Below are 16,654 nucleotides of genomic sequence, written 5' to 3' on the forward strand. Positions count from 1 at the left end.
TAAGTCACCCTTTCTAATGTATCCAAATTTGGTTCATCTGTTTAATGATATTTCTGCATTAAAAGGTGCCACATTAATGCAAGCTGTTGTTGTCTAACTGCTACAGAGTTGATACAACCACTACAGTTGGACCAATGCTCTACCATAATTGAATTTAAAAAAAAGACTAACTTCTAAAATTCCAAAGTGCTTCATGGCACATTTAAATGTCATTGCTGAAAGTCCATTTTCCCCAAGTAAGCTTCCACACGCATCAACAACTCGATTCTCTGTTCAGGTTGACCTTCATGATGCAGAGGTGCCAGTGTTGGACTGGGTTGGCCAAGGTCAAAAATCACACGACACCAGGTTATTTGAAAACACTAGCTTTCGGAGCACTGCTCTTTTCATCAGTTATTCGTGAGAGAGGAAGACATTAGACACAGACTTTATAAGGAAAAGATCGAAGGGTCATACAATTCAATTTGTTCTCATGAGTTGTATGACCCATTTTCCTTATAAATTCTGTGCCTAAGGTGTTCCTCTCTCAGTAACACCTGATGAAGGCGCAGCGCTCCGAAAGCTAGTGTTTCCAAATAAAAAGGGATCTGTTATGAGATTGCTGCTCTTTGCGATTTTTATAAATGACGTGGATGAGGAAGTGGAAGGGTGGGTTAGTAAATTTGCTGATGACAAACACGTTGGAGGAGTTGTAGAGGGCTGTTCTTGCAATGAGACATTGACAAAATGCAGAGCTGGGCTGAGAAGGGGCAGATGGAGTTCAATCTGGAAAAGCATGAAGTGATTCATTTCGGAAGGTTGAAAGTGAATGCAGATTACAGGGTTAAAGGCAGGATTCTTGGCAGTGTAGAGGAACAGATGGATCTTGGGGTCCACACCCATAGATCCCTCAAAGTTGCCACCCAATTTGATACAGTTGTTAAGAAGGTGTATGATGTATTGGCTTTCATTAGCAGGGGGATTGAGTTTAAGAGCAGCGAGGTTATGCTGCAGTTCTATAAAGCCCTGGTTAGACCACACTTGAAATATTGTGTTCAGTTCAGGTCGGTTCATTCGAGGAAGGATGTGGAAGCTTTAGAGAGGGTGCAGAGGAGATTTACCAGGATGCTGCCTGGACTGGAGGGCATGTCTTATGAAGAAAGGTTGTTTTTCTCATTGGAGTTAAGAAGGATGAGAGGTGATTTGACAGGGGTGTACAAGGTATTGAGAGGCATAGATAGAGTGGATAGCCAGAGACTTTTTTCCCAGGGTTATCATGAGGGGGCATAATTTTAAGGTGATTCGAAGAAGGGTTAGGGGAGAATCAGAGGTATGTTCTTTACACAGAGAGTGGTGGGTGTATGGAATGCACTACCAGCGGTGGTAGGAGAGTCAGATATATTAGGGACATTTAAGCACGTCTTGGATAGGCACATGGATGATCATACCATGAAGGGTGTGTAGGTTAGTCTGATCTTAGAGTAGGATAAAAGGTTGGCACAACATCGAGGGCTGAAGGGCCTGTACTGTGCTGGACTGTTCCATATTCCATAAACTCATTTTTTATAACCTGGGGTCATGTGATTTTTGACCAGGATGATGTTGGCTGGGGGATAAATCCTGACCAAGACTACACCCCTGCTCCACTCCATGCAACTCTATGTGTTCTCTCACATCCACCCGAGAGGGTCCCAGTTAGTTTTATGCCTCATCTGAAAGATAGTGAATTCAGCAGAACAGCACTCCCTCAGTACTGCACTGGATTGACAACCCAGATTATGTGCTCCAGAATGGGATTTGAATCCCTGGTTTTCGGTCACAAAGACCAGCAAGCTATGTCTAACAGCAATTCCTTTTATTCCACGTGGGGCAAACTGCATCTCATGAGCTTGGGTGGAATGAGGGTCTGGTTCTCAGAAGACCAACATGAACACAGCCCCTAGAGTCTGTCCTGTCATTAACCCAACTCTCACTGATCTCTCTGAACACATCAAGATTCACACTACCTGCCTCAGTTTCTGCTTCAGTAAGCTCAGGTCACACGAGCTGGAGAAGGTGATGTCCTGTCCCGGGGAGATCGCGTACACAAACTCAACCCCGCACTCCTGGGCGGCCAAGACCAAGGCCTTCAGCTGCACTGTCGATAGAAAATAAGTAAAAGAAAACTGAAAATGAGATGAAGACAAAGGACCCCTCGACAGAACTCACATCAATGAGAGCAAACCTGTAGCAGACAGGTTACTTGCAAGTCAGGAGCTCACCAACTCTTAAATCAGATCTGTAAATGTTGACTTGACCCTTTAGAGCCTGTACCATACATGGATGATAATACAATGCAGGGTATATAGGTATATAGGATAAAAGGTCAGCATAACGTTGAGGGCCGAAGGGCCTGCAGCGTGCTATATTGTTCCATGTTCTATAAACCCATTGGACCATAACCTGGTGCCGTGTGATTTTTGACAGAAATTTATCATCAGGCTAAAGCAACCTCTACTTTCTTCATTCCATCATCGGTACTAACCTCTGGGATTCTTTTCATAAACGTTTCATCTCTCCACCTTACTCTGAATGAGACCAAACAGTCCTTGTGATGTAGTGACAGGGGATGTTTGAGAATTGCTGCTAGAGAGATAAATTCAAAAGGGGAAGACCCACCATCTGAGGTTAACTAAAGAGGCTGGGTGGCACAGTGGTTAGCACTGCTGCCTCACAGCCCCAGGGACCCAGGTTCAATTCCACTTCCAGGTCTGTTTGCACATTTTCCCTGTGTCTGCATGGGTTTCCTCCGGGCGCTCCAGTTTCCTCCCACAGTTCAAAGATGTGCAGGCTAGGGTGGATTGGCCATGCTAAATTGCCAAAGTATCTAGTGAATTAGCCATGGGAAACGCAACCTTGCAGGGATAGGATAGTCTGGGTAGGATGGTTGGTATGGACTCGATGGGCTGAATGGTCTGCTTTCACACAATAGGGATTCTATGCAAGTTAAATTGAAAGAGTTCAGAAAAGATTTACAAGGATGTTGCCAGAGTTGGAGGGTTTGAGGTACAGGAAGAGGCTGAATAGGCTGGGGCTGTTTTTCCTGGGTCCCAGAGGCTAAGGAGTGAACTTATACAGGATTATGAAATCATCAGGGGCATGGATTAAGAAAGGTCTTTTCCCCAAGGTAGGGGAGTCCAACACCAGATGGCATAGGGTTAAGGTGAGGGGGGAAAATTTAAAAGGGACCTGACGGGCAACTTTGTCACGCAGAAGGTGGTGAGTGTACAGAATGATCTGCCAGAGCAATAAAACACCAAAGAACTGCAGATGATGTAAATCAGAAACAAAAGCAGAAATTGCTCGAGAAACTCAGCAGGTCTGGCAGCATCTGTGGAGAAGGCAGAAAAAATTGAGTCAATCGTCAGATCAGCCATGATCTCATTGAATGGTGGAGCAGAATCAATGGGCTGAATGGCCTACCTTTCCTCCTCTGCATTACGTAAGGTAAAATCCATTGGAAAACAATGAAAGAATAGCCCAGTTCCTCAGGTTCGAACAGAAAACACAGACCGAGGGTATGGTGCTGGAAAAGCACAGCCGGTCAGGCAACGGCTGAGGAGCAGGAGAATCGATGTTTCGGGCATCAGGAAATAAAACACAGACTGGCAACACAGCACAACAGGTCGCCACCTAGAACTAAGCTCACACCCAAAAAGCTCGCTCAGCAATCTCCTCGCCTCCATCCAAACTCGCTATTTACCTGACTCTTCTGCTGAGTACGTCTCTCTCCATAACAGCCTGTGCTTCAGGTCGTCCTTCGGGCCGTACATGTAGACGTTGAGTCCCCATCGCTGCATCCTGGGATAAGACAAAGACAAGTTGGGAAGTGACAGTCTGCTACAACTGGGAGGGAGGGTCACTGTGGGTGGTCAGGGCCGTAGGTGTTACAGTCAAATTCTTGCACTCTCACCCCGGAGATTTACGCTCAAATCTCCGCCAGTCACTAGTGAGGAGTATTTCAGTCTATGGAACAGGATTACTTTTTATCCATTCTTGGGGTGTGGACATCACTGGCTGGGCCAACAGTTGTTTCCCTTTCCTGACTGCACTTTGAGTGGCTTACTAGGTCAATTCAGGGGGCAGTTAAGCGGGCAACTACATTGTTGTGGAGTCGCCTGTATGGCAGACCAGGTAAGGATGGCAGTTTCCTTCCCTAGAGAAGAATAATGAAGGGGTTGGGTATTTAAGATTATTTTTCCGATCAGTTAATTTAATTTGCATAAGTTGCTCTGATGAGACTCGAACCCATGACCCTGAAAGCATTAGCCTGGGTCTCTTACCAGCCCAGTGACATTACCATCACTGAACCATCTCCTGAAAGAGAAACTGAGGGTAAAAACAGAAAGCTCAGTTGGTTGGATTGGGACATGGACTGAAGAGGCAGAGATGATACCAATGGCACTCTCAGTGGCACTGCTGAGGCAGCACGGCGCTGTTAGAGGTGCTGTCTTTCCGAAGAAGCACAAAGCTGAGGTCCCGTCTATTCTACCCAATAAGGTGGAGGTTGGGTCTGGCTGAGATGCTCTTTGGAGGGGCGGTGTGGCCACGATGGCCCAAATAGCCAGTTTCCACACTGCATAGGGATTCCATGTCTCAATGCATGTGAAAGATCCCATTGCACTGTTCTGAAGAAATCCTGACAAATTGCAGAATCTTGTTGTGAGTAAATTGCCTGCTCTGTTTCCAACATTACAAATGTGACTATGCTTTATTAAGGTAGGTTTATGCAAAACATTTCAATCTACCTGATGAGCCCTTAGGATGTATACTAACTTTTAGTATGATTTCCTAAAAGACTTCCATAAGGAGTCAGAGTATTCAACATCTACTGGTTCCCCTTTATCTACTTACTGGTTGCACCCTCAAAAATCAATTTGTCAATTCCCTTTAGTAAAATCATGTTAGCTTGTTATAATCATCTGATACCTTTCTAACTGCACTTTAGGAATTCACTAACTGTACAGTCCAGCACTTTCTTGATAACTGGCCTGTCTCCCTCTCCATCCTTTCTTGTAAGCTAAGTGTTGCATTTTCTAACATGCAATCTGCTGGGATCATTCCAGAATTTTGGAAAATCAGAGCCAGTGCTCCACTATTGCACACTTATTAATGCACGTTTAAGGTGATTGTAATCTCCACTCAAGAACAAGTAAATAACCAAACCACTTCCCACTTGCTCCCAGTGCACGGTAATTCCCCATTTGAAACAATTCCTGTGGGGTCAAACCTACCACCAACATATAAGATCCAGTCCCTCTCTGAGTCAAAAGGACTTGAATTCATCACATTCACTTTTGGTTGTTTAAAATAACTTCTATCATGCTGAATGCCAGTGAATCTAATCACTTCATATTCACTCCCATTCATAAAGAACTTCCGGAATGTTCTAGAATTATCTGCCTTTAAATTTCAGTCAATGTCCAGCATTGGAATTCACTCGGCAGCAACAGCACATTGACCTATTGGAAAGGGTTTCTATAAAAAAGGTATAACCATCACCTTTTCTTTCGCTTAAATCAATGAATAATCAATTCTCCAGAAACATAAATAGGATTTCTGGAGTATGAACATTTCTGACAGAGGTGGGGAGAAATGTTCTCAAATGAAACTTTGGAATGTGCCACCATTGACTATACGTCAGGCTTCTTTAAATACCTGGCTCTGGAGGTGATTGATTGGTTGGTTTTAGTTCCCAAAATTCTGTAGTCTAGGGGAAAGTTCCTTTCGATTGGAAAATCACAATGTAAGTTTTTTATTTTGTGACGATACTGTGGCTTTAAGGGGTGTGTTTTGTCCTGGTTTCTTTTAGAGAGAGATTATGAGACAGGTGACGAGCACTCTACAAGAAGATAAGCAACTTGTGAAGCCTTGAGGTTTTTTTAAAGTTGGTACAATAGAAGCAGCCTGACTGGGTGTGGTCAAGCTCCCACAGAACAAATTTGGCTTTCAGCAGTTATTCTCATCAAGGTTGGAAGGCAGTGACTCTCTCCTGGACACTAAACTGTGTCTGAGTTTTCTCTGGATGTTGTTTCCTCCTGAGTTATGGGAGTTTCACATGAGACAATGCTGATTTCTAAATTTGCCTTTTGTCAAATATTAGGACAGTTACTGCTTGGTAGTAAAATCTAACATTTTGTTAAGTTGCCCAATAGAGATAAGTTATTCCAAGTCTCTCTTTCTTTTGTTGTATTTTAACTATAATGTTTTAATAAATTATGCTTTCCTTAATGTCAAGAGTTTGCCCTCAAATTGCATCTCGAACACTACACCTCACATTTACCTTTAAAATAAGAAAAAAGTTAGGTCTAGGCTACCTTCTTAATATATTTTGAGGGAGTCTGCTCCATAACAATTTAAAAAGGGAGGCAGACAGCAAGCAGGAACCTACAAGCCAATTAACTTCATATCAATTACAGGAGAAATGTTTAAAATGATTATTGAAGATCTTATTGCAGGCTACTTAGAAAGGTTCAAGGTAATCAAGCAGAACCAACATGGTTCTGAGAAATGAAAATCATATTTAAACAATTTATGGGAATTTTTTTGAAGGACTACATGCTCTGGATGAAGGGGAACCAGTGGATGTATGATATTTAGATTTTCAGAAGGCATTTGATAAGGTGCCACATTGTGGAAAATATAGGTTCATGGTGTAGGGAGTAGCGTATAGGCATGGATAGATATTCAGCTAGCTAACAGGAAGCAGAGTGTAGACAAAAATGTTTTTTTTTGATTGACAAGGTGTAACAAATGGTACACCTCAGGGATAAGTGCAGAGGCTCCAACATTTCACCATTTATAGAAAGTGCCTACATGCAAGGATTTGAACTAGGGAGTACCTATACCAAATGGAGTGCAGTGGTTCAAGAAGGCAGTTCACCACCACCTTCTCAAGGGCTGCTATGGGTGTGTAACAAATGCTGGCCCAACCAGCGATACCCACATCTTGCAAGTGAATAAAAAGAGTAGGGAGAGCTTTACGCTCTATTATCCTGTGCTGTCCCTGTCCTGGGACTGTTTGATAGGTACAGTGTAGAAGGAGCTTTACTCTGTATCTAACCCCGTGCTGTCCCTATCCTGAGAGTGTTTGATAGGTACAGTGTAGAGGGAGCTTTACTCTGTATTTGACCCCGTGCTGTCCTGGGAATGTTTGATGGAAACACAGCTGCTAACCTGCTTTATCTCAATGGAAACATTGAGAATAAAAGTAACTGGTCTGTGGCAATGTCAGGGTTATTCCTGATGATCGAATCATTCTAATTAGGGAACAACACACTCACGTTGGGAGATCAGCTCCATTTCAGAACTCGAATCAATCATCCTGTTCAGCCACAAGGTCTAATTAAAAGCAAGGGTCGTTTGCAAATAAATGGCACAACGTAGCCTTCAGGCAGTTCTCAATCCCAGCAGAGCTCAGAGGACCAAATCTGCACTGCTGCTTTAATGGTACCTTGTCTTTATTTCGTTCCTCAGTAAAGGGCCAACAATCAACCATTGCCCCCAGGCCTTTTGCAGTCCACACCGTTTTTACAGTCCCATCAGTGCATGCTGTTTTGGTATAACATGGCCCAGCTTTGATTATACATTGTTCTGATCATTTCAGCCAAAATATCTGGTGAATTCAGAAGCCTGGTTGCAAAAGCCTTTCAACAAAGGAGACAGTTGTTGACAAAGCTTTTCATTTTGCACCCATCAGGAGAACTGCAAGAATTGCCAAACTTCACAGAAATGGCAACAATTCCTGCTCCTGGGTAAAAGGTGCCAATGTGCTGGCAAGTCGAGTTTGCTTGACTCAGGTGCGATCATGGAGACAGCAACAATAAACAATCAGCTCTGCGTGTTTGAAGGTAACTCAGAAAAGATGCAAGGTAAAGAACAGGTTTCTGTACCTGCTTTTACTGAACACAGTTCTGTGTTAAGGTTGCTAGAAATGTTGTCAACTCATAATATTATACATATATTAAAGAAAAGTACTTGCCTTTATTGGTCAGTGCATTGAGTATAGGAGTTTTGAAGTATTGCAGCTGTACTGGACATTGGTTAGGCCACTTTTGGAATACTGTGTGCAATTCTGGTCTCTCTGCTATAGGAAAGATATTGTTAAATTTGAAAAGGTTTACAAGGATGCTGCCAGGGTTGGAGGACTTGAGCTATTGGAGAGGCTGAATAGGCTGGGATAATTTTCACTGGAGGATTGGAGGCTGAGGAATGACCTTATCGAGGTTTATAAAATCATGAGGTGCATGGACAAGGTAGGGGAGTCCAAAACTAGGAGACATAGGTTTAGGGTGAGAGGGGAAAGATTCAAAAGGGACCTAAGGGGCAATGTTTTCACACAGAGGGTGGTGTGTGTATGGAACAAGCTGCCAGGGGAAGTGGTGGAGGCTGGCATGATTACAACATTTAAAAGGCATCTGGATGGGCATATGAATAGGAAGGGTTTACAGGGATATGGGCCAAATGCAGACAATGGGACTAGATTAATTTAGGATATGTCAGGTATAGAAAGGATAGATCGAGTGAATCCCTAGAAGAGTATAAAGAAAGTAGGAGTATACTTAAGAGGGAAATCAGGAGGGCAAAATGGGCACATGAGATAGCTTTGGCAAATAGAATTAAGGAGAATCCAAAGGGTTTTTACAAATATATTAAGGACAAAAGGATAACTGGTGAGAGAATAGGGCCCCTCAAAGATCAGCAAGGCAGCCTTTGTGTGGAGTCACAGAAAATGGGGGAGATACTAAATGAATATTTTGCATCAGTATTTACTGTGGAAAAGGATATGGAAGATATAGACTGTACGGATGGTGACATCTTGTAAAATGTCCAGATTACAGAGGGGGAAGTGCTGGATGTCTTGAAACGGTTAAAGGTGGATAAATCCCCAGGGCCTGATCAGGTGTACCTGAGAACTCTGTGGGAAGCTAGAGAAGTGATTGCTGGGCCTCTTGTTGAGATATTTGTATCATCAATAGTCACAGGTGAAGTGCCTGATGACTGGAGGTTGGCAAACGTGGTGCCACTGTTTAAGAAGGGTGGTAAAGACAAGCCAGGGAACTATAGACCAGTGAGCCTGACCTCGGTGGTAGTCAAGTTCTTGGAGGGAATCCTGAGGGTCAGGATGTACATGTATTTGGAAAGGCAAGGACTGATTCAGGATAGTCAACATGGCTTTGTGTGTGGGAAATCATGTCTCACAAACTTGATTGAGTTTTTTGAAGAAGTAACAAAGAAGATTGATGAGGGCAGAGCGGTAGATGTGATCTATATGGAGTTCAGTAAGGCGTTCGACAGGGTTCCCCATGGGAGACTGATTAGCAAGGTTAGATTTCATGGAATACAGGGAGAACTAGTCATTTGGATACAGTTTGCTGGCTCAAATGTAGAAGACAGAGGGTGGTGGTGGAGGGTTGTTTTTCAGACTGGAGGCCTGTGACCAGTGGAGTGCCACAAGGATCGGTGCTGGGTCCTCTACTTTTTGTCATTTACAGAAATGATTTGGATGCGAGCATAAGAGGTACAGTTAGTAAGTTTGCAGATAACACCAAAATTGGAGGTGTAGTGGACAGCGAAGAGGGTTACCTCAGATTACAACAGGATCTGGACCAGATGGGGCAATGGGCTGAGAAGTGGCAGACGGAGTTAAATTCAGATAAATGCGAGGTGCTGCATTTTGGGAAAGCAAATCTTAACAGGACTTATACACTTAATGGTAAGGTCCTAGGGAGTGTTGCTGAACAAAGAGACCTTGGAGTGCAGGTTCATAGCTCCTTGAAAGTGGAGTTGCAGGTAGATAGGATAGTGAAGAAGGCGTTTGGTATGCTTTCCTTTATTGGTCAGAGTATTGAGTACAGGAGTTGGGAGGTCATGTTGTGGCTGTACAGGACATTGGTTAGGCCACTGTTGGAATATCGCTTGCAATTCTGGTCTCCTTCCTATTGGAAAGATGTTGCGAAACTTGAAAGGGTTCAGAAAAGATTTACAAGGATGTTGCCAGGGTTGGAGGATCTGAGCTATAGGGAGAGGCTGAACAGGCTGGGGTTGTTTTCCCTGGAGCGTCGGAGGCTGAGGGGTGACCTTATAGAGGTTTACAAAATTATGAGGGGCATAGATTGGGTAAATAGGAAAAGTCTTTTCCCTGGGGTTGGGGAGTCCAGAACTAAAGGGCATAGGTTTAGGGTGAGAGGGGAAAGATATAAAAGAGACCTAAGGGACAACGTATTCACGCAGAGGGTGGTACGTGTATGGAATGAGCTGCCAGAGGATCTGGTGGAGGCTGGTACAATTGCAACATTCAAGAGGCATTTGGATGGGCATATGAATAGGAAGGGTTTGGAGGGATGTGGGCTGGGTGCTGGCAGGTGGGACTAGATTGGGTTGGGATATCTGGTCGGCATGGACGGGTTGTACGGAAGGGTCTGTTTCCATGCTGTACATCTTTATGACTCTATATCTAGTCAGCATGGAGGAGTTGAACTGAAGAGTCGGTTTCCATGCTGTCTAAATGCATGACTCTAAGTTATTGTGATTGTTTGAAATTTGGCATTTTCACACTTTATTAACCCTTCTCTATTTTCAAATTCTGTATCCACCAAGCAACTCATTTCACCAGATGCAAATCAAATTTCAGGAGAAACTTCGCAGGTCTGGAAGCATCTGTGGAGAGACAAACAGAGTTAATGTTTTGGAGTCCGTGACCCTTCCCCATAACTGCTGAAGGTCACTGGACTCGAAGCATTAAACTGTTTCTTTCTCTGCAGACGCTGCCAGACCTACTAAGTTTCTCCTGAAATTTCCGATTTAGTTTTGCATCACATTGACGCAGCGTCTGGCAAAGTCAACAAAACCATCAGAAAAAGGTGCAGTCAAAAGTCAATCCATCTCATACCAGGAGCCTTGCACCGACAGAACTGTGAAATGGTGAGGATTTCAAAACCATTCAGGCTGAGGTTGTTTCCACATCCGCTTGCTTACCCGACTCAGCTGCCTACCAGTGATGAGATAACCCTTAGCCCACCTGCTCCTCCAAATTTAGTGAATAAAATGGTTGCCTCCAAGTCAAACAGTTAGCATTGTATTGAGTCTCAACACGAGAGCCACTAAGATGGATCCTGAAGATCTCTTGGTACTATTTCAAGAAAATGGCCCCCCATGTCTTGTCCAATATTCATCACTTGAAAACAACACCCGAAAGACCCCATAACATTCCTCTCTCAGCTGTCACTCAGCGAGTGGCACACATGCCTCTGCACCAAAAGGTTTTGGGTTCGAGTCTCATTCCAGGAGTTGAGCACTGGGCTCAAGTTGGCACAGCCAACTAAAGGAGTGCTACACTGTTGGAGGTGCCATCTTTCAGGTAAGATTTTAAATCGAGGATCCATCTGCCGCTTGGGTATGAGAGGGAGCATCGCCTCCTGCCCATTCTCCTCCATGCCATTCACCATCCTGACTTGGAAATATATCGCTGTTCCTTCACTGTCGCTGCGTAAAAATCCTCGAATTCACTTCCTAAGGGCATTGTGGAGATTGCTAAACTGAAGGCAGCTCACCACAACTTTCTCCAGGGCAACTAGGGATGGGCAATAACAGCTGACTCAGCCTAGCCAGCAAAGTCCACGTCCCATAAATTAATTTTTAAAGAATCAGTGACCGTACGTTCTTTGAGCAGAATGGTGATCAATAAACACAAGTATCTCTTTCACCTCATGGTGCCTTGTGGATCTTGCTGTGTATGTGACAGGACTCACAGTTGTCAACACAACAATGGGTCCTCCAGTTCACAGCAATTATCCACACAGCAACAAGAACTGAGTGAGTGCCAGCACAGTTTCCTTTAACACACCCAGGTATCAAACAAGGAGACATGTTCCAGTTCAGAGCCTGTAGCAGAAGCCCACTGGATCATCACACAGTGGGAACCCACTCTACTTCCCATGAGCAGCTGACTACACCATCTACTCACATTATTTAAAGGCTCCTGCCCCCCTTGGGCTACATTAACACAGTCATTGTAACTGGAGAACAATGTTGATTGAACACTGGGGTAAAAGCAAAGTTATGGTCAGGGATTAACAAATCCTAGAGTGTGTAATGTCAGCAGTCTAAATTCTGTCTACGTTACCACTTGAACAGCACCATCCTCTGCTCCATGGACCATGGCCTGCCATAAAAACCTACAAAGAGACAGAGATAAGAACTGGTTAACATTTCCCAGTGACAACAAAGAGTTAGAGGCACAGCTAGTCTAGCAGTTATTGTACTGGGCAGGCCCACCTTGTGAATTTAAATCTCAGAAGAGAAACTTGTGAAAATGTATTTGTTAACCTGCATTTAAGGGGAAGCAAGGTAAATATAGGAGAAAGACAACAATGGCTAAATGTTCCAACTGGGTTAAATGGAGCAGGGTGGAGGAAAATGATCCAGTTAAAAAGGCCGGTGTGTTTATTATTTTTCACGGAATGATATCGGATAAATAGCAGATAAACAGGCCGTGTGGGTCTTATTTCTCTGGTTGAGCCTTCTCCCACTTTTTCTGCAACTGAATCGATTATCATAACCATTTATATTGCCTTCTCCATCAAATGTTTGTCTAAATTCCCTTCAAATACATCGATACTACCAAACTCCTGGGGTTTACCATTGACCAGAAACTGAATTGGACTCACCATAGAAATACAATGGCTACAAGAACAAGTCAAAAACTAGGAATACTGCAGCAAGTAACTCACCTCCTGACTCCCCAAAGCCCGTCCATCATTTGCAAAGGCACAAGTCAGGAGTGTGATGGAATACTCCCCACTTCCCTGGATGAGTGCAGCTCCAACAACACTCAAGAAGTTTGATGACATCCGTGACTGTTTGACTTACCATCAATGCTATCTACCATCTTCAATATTCACCCCCTTGACCACCAACATAAGGTGGCAGCAGTACGTACGATTTATAGGATACATTCCAGTAACTCACTACATTTCTTTAGACAGCACCTTCCAAACTCATGACCACTTCCATTTGGAAGGACAAGGGCAGTAGAAACATGGGAACATCACCCACCAGGAAGTTCCCCTCCAATCCACTCACCATCCTGCCTTGGGAAGTTTTTGTTGTTCCTTCAGTGTCACCAAGTTCTGAACTCCTTCCTTAATGATATCATGTCTACTTAGTGGATTGCAGAGGTTCAAGGTTCAAGCTCACTACTACGTTCTCCAGGGGCAATTAGGGATAGTCAACAATTGCTGGGCCCAGCCAGTGATGCCAGTGGAACAACAGCTCTTTGGTCACTAGTGCTCAAGCCACTACAGGGTAGCAAGAGTCAACTCCCCTTGAGATCAGCTGCTCTGGCAGGTTAGGGAGGATAGAGGGAGTCCCAGAATCTGGTGCAATACCACATACTGTACCAGTCAGAGTGAATCTTAGAAGAATGTTCATTCGATCCCCAGCATAGCTTTTTGACACGATCAACCAATTCGCACCACTCCACTGCAGCTCTTTCCCCATTAACCTGCAGATTTTACATTTCCAAGTATTTGTCCAAATTCGTACTGAAGCTCTTCCACCACCCTTTCAGGCTGCAATGTCCAGATCACTAACACTCAGCACCTAGACACTGTCCTCACCACAACTCTTGTTCTTTGATCAATTGCTTCAGATCTATCTCTCCTGGTTACCCACATTTCAAACAAGGATATTACACACCTCTGGAGTAGGTGGGGCATCCTTATACACAGGTAGGCACACTACCATTGCACCATAAAAGTTTAACCGAGGCTAAGCATTTTTAATTAACCTGTTCAGGGATATTATGACCTCCAGCGCAATTGGAACTGGAACTTGAACTTGGGTCTCCTGGCTTGGAGGTAGGGACACAAAGGACTGCAGAATTTCACCAAGGCTCCTCAGACATCACCTTCCAAACCCATGACTACTTACATCTAGATGGACAAAGACAGCAGGTACAAGGGAACACCACCTACAAGTTCCCCTCTGAACTACTCACCATCCTGACTTGGAAATATATCGCCGTTCCTTCACTGTCACTGGGTCAAAATCCCGGAATTCCCTCCCCAAGGGGCATTGTGGGTCACCCCACGGCAGGTGGACTGCAGCGGTTCAAGAAGGCAGCTCACCTCCACCTTCTCAAGGGGGCAACTAGGGACGGGCAATAAATGATGTGATGGCAACATTCCATGAATAAAACTAAACAATAATCTTTGGCGGGGCCAGTACTCGCAGGCAATAATGACTAGTCTTCCCAGCAACACTCACACCAATGAATAACATTTTATTTAGTTTAAGGGCAGCACGGTGGATCAGTGGTTAGCACTGCTGCCTCACAGTGCCAGGGACCCAGGTTGAAATCCCCCCTCGGGCAACTGTCTGTGTGGAGTTTGCATGTTCTCCCCGTGTCTGCGTGGGTTTCCTCCGGGTGCTCCGGTTTCCTCCCACAGTCCAAAGATGTGCAGGTTAGGTGAATTGGCCATGCTAAATTGCCCGTAGTGCTAGGTGCATTAGTCAGGGGTGAATATAGGGGAATGGGTCTTGGTGGGTTGCTCTTCGGAGGGTCGGTGTGGACTTGTTGGGCCAAAGGGCCTGTTTCCACACTGTAGGGGAATCTATTCTAAAAACGGACGCCAAGCTCAATGTGACTATGTGGGTGCATCACCAAGCTCTCTGTCTCTGCCTCAGCTTCTCAACTTCTACTAAACCTTAAGCCAAAACTGTCTTAGCTGCGTGGGAGGGGAGACACTGGGTGGGAGCGGGCAAGGGGCCTTCCTCCCTCTGACCACAAAAGGGATGGGAGATTTTCACATTCCCGGTGGGGAGGACATTCGGCCCATCCTGTCCTGTAACAGCTCCTGGAAAGAATCATCTAATTTGCACCCTGCTCGTCGACAGCACTGGCGAATTAATCATCTGCATTCTTTAGAAGGGTCACTGACCCCACGTGTAAACTAAGGGCCTGTCAGACAGGCTTCCTTGTTTACCAATTTGCCGAATTAATACAGCAGTGTCAAGGAGTCCCATTGTCTTGCAGTGCATTACGGTGTCGCTCTCTCTCTCTCTCTCTCTCTCATCAGATGGGGATTGCCAACTTTCACTGGATGCATTCCTGGAGGTTTATCACATGATCTGTCAAACTGCTGCATCAGGTCAAACACCCTACCCCTGCCTTTAGGATTCTTGCCAATATTAAGCCAAGAAAACATTAAAACAACAATAATCTTCTTAACCAATGTTAAAGCATCCCCCAAGTTCTTTGGCAGCTGTGGCCAGTTTAAACTTTCATTCTTAGGGATTCCTGGACAGAACTTAAGTGCTGCCCGAGGGTAAAGGCCTCTCTCTCTGTCCCACATTTTAAGAGGCACAGCTTCAGTGTAAGGACCTGGTGGAGGTAGTGCCAGTGTTAGCTGCTGGTGATCGGGCCTGCTCCCACTGCAGCTGTCAGGTTTATACAGCACGGGAAAACTGCAAGACATTCCGTGTGCCAGGAACTGTCACTGACCTTCCACAATCCCACATAGGAAAGGTAGCGTCTTCTCCATACCGCTCCAGCCACTGTCAGCTCCCTGAACTGCTCTCGCAGCAAAAGGCAAGTGCAAGAAGAGAGGGGAGGGAGGGAAGGAAGGAAGGAGGGACGGGAAAAGGAAAAGGGGGAAGGAGAGGAGGAGGAAAGAGGGAGGAGGGGGAAACAGAGGGGGGAGGAAGAGTGAAATGCTGGGGAGGAGCTGATGGCACTTTAGCTGCTCAGGATTTGCATGAGACTGTAACTCCCTCTCTCAGGGATCTGACTGTCTCCCTCCCTCGCTCTGTCTCTCACTCACTGTCTGAGTCTCTGTATTTCACCATCATTATCTCTATCTCTCTGTATTCCAGTCTTTCTTCTCCCTACCTCTATCCCTGTCTCCCACCCCGTCTTTCTCTCTAAATATATCTACCTATCTTTCCCTCTCCCTGTCTATTTTTGTCTCACTTCTGCTCCCCGACATTTACATCCGCCGTATCTATCTGTCTCCCTCCCCGCGTTTGTCTATCTTTCTGTATGTGTATCTATCTCTGTCTCCCTTCCTGTATCTCTCTGTCTGACTGTCTATACCCCCCTCTCTGTGTCTGTCTGTCTCCTCCCTGTCTCTGTCCCTCTCTCCTCTGGGATCACAGGCGGGTGGAGCTGAAGTTGAAGCGAGTCTGTTCGGAGGCGGAAATCTGCTGAGTAACTCTTTAGTGACTGGCCCCGGACTCTCTCTATTCCCTGATGAAGGGCTTTTGCCCGAAATGTCGATTTCGAAGCTCCTTGGATGCTGCCTGAACTGCTGTGCTCTTCCAGCACCACTAATCCGGAATCTCTCTGTGTCCCTGTCAGCCCACACTGTGTCTATGAACACCGCACTTGCCTGACCTTCCTTAGTTTATCATCTCACACCGAGACCACCTGCAAAAACAAAGAAAAAAAACACTCAGGGATCGTCAGGAATATGAACGGATCTTGACCTCTGCAGAAGTCTGCAATATCAAACTCAGTTAGAATACCCCACCACAGGTTTGAAGATGAAGGACTCGATTCAGGCACACCGAGTTAGTCAGCATTCATCTAAACACATTCAAAGGCTTCACACTCCACTCCAGTGTCATACTGAGG

At 45.0% G+C, this 16,654-nt stretch overlaps 1 protein-coding gene across 5 annotated transcripts in view; it reads right to left on the bottom strand.

Moving 5' to 3' along the window:
• The window catches only part of LOC140481482 (protein O-GlcNAcase), a 72,858-nt gene extending 56,509 nt beyond the window's left edge, over positions 1 to 16,349 (bottom strand). Inside the window, exons 1-4 of one of the 5 annotated variants that reach the window (XM_072577743.1) lie at positions 15,524 to 16,348; positions 12,143 to 12,194; positions 3,722 to 3,819; positions 1,986 to 2,116 (exon numbers count right to left, since the gene is read on the bottom strand). In XM_072577743.1, the coding sequence (XP_072433844.1) occupies positions 1,986 to 2,116; positions 3,722 to 3,819; positions 12,143 to 12,194; positions 15,524 to 15,563 (321 nt within the window). In that variant the 5' untranslated portion in view covers positions 15,564 to 16,348. Of the gene's footprint in view, positions 1 to 1,985; positions 2,117 to 3,721; positions 3,820 to 12,142; positions 12,195 to 12,749; positions 15,498 to 15,523 lie in introns of those variants that run through there. The other 4 variants (XM_072577752.1, XM_072577761.1, XM_072577780.1 and 1 more) reach the window with 4 other exon arrangements.
• Between the last annotated feature and the right edge of the window lie 305 nt (positions 16,350 to 16,654).

Source organism: Chiloscyllium punctatum, chromosome 1, assembly GCF_047496795.1.
Source record: "Chiloscyllium punctatum isolate Juve2018m chromosome 1, sChiPun1.3, whole genome shotgun sequence".
In the NCBI taxonomy this organism is placed as follows: domain Eukaryota; kingdom Metazoa; phylum Chordata; class Chondrichthyes; order Orectolobiformes; family Hemiscylliidae; genus Chiloscyllium; species Chiloscyllium punctatum.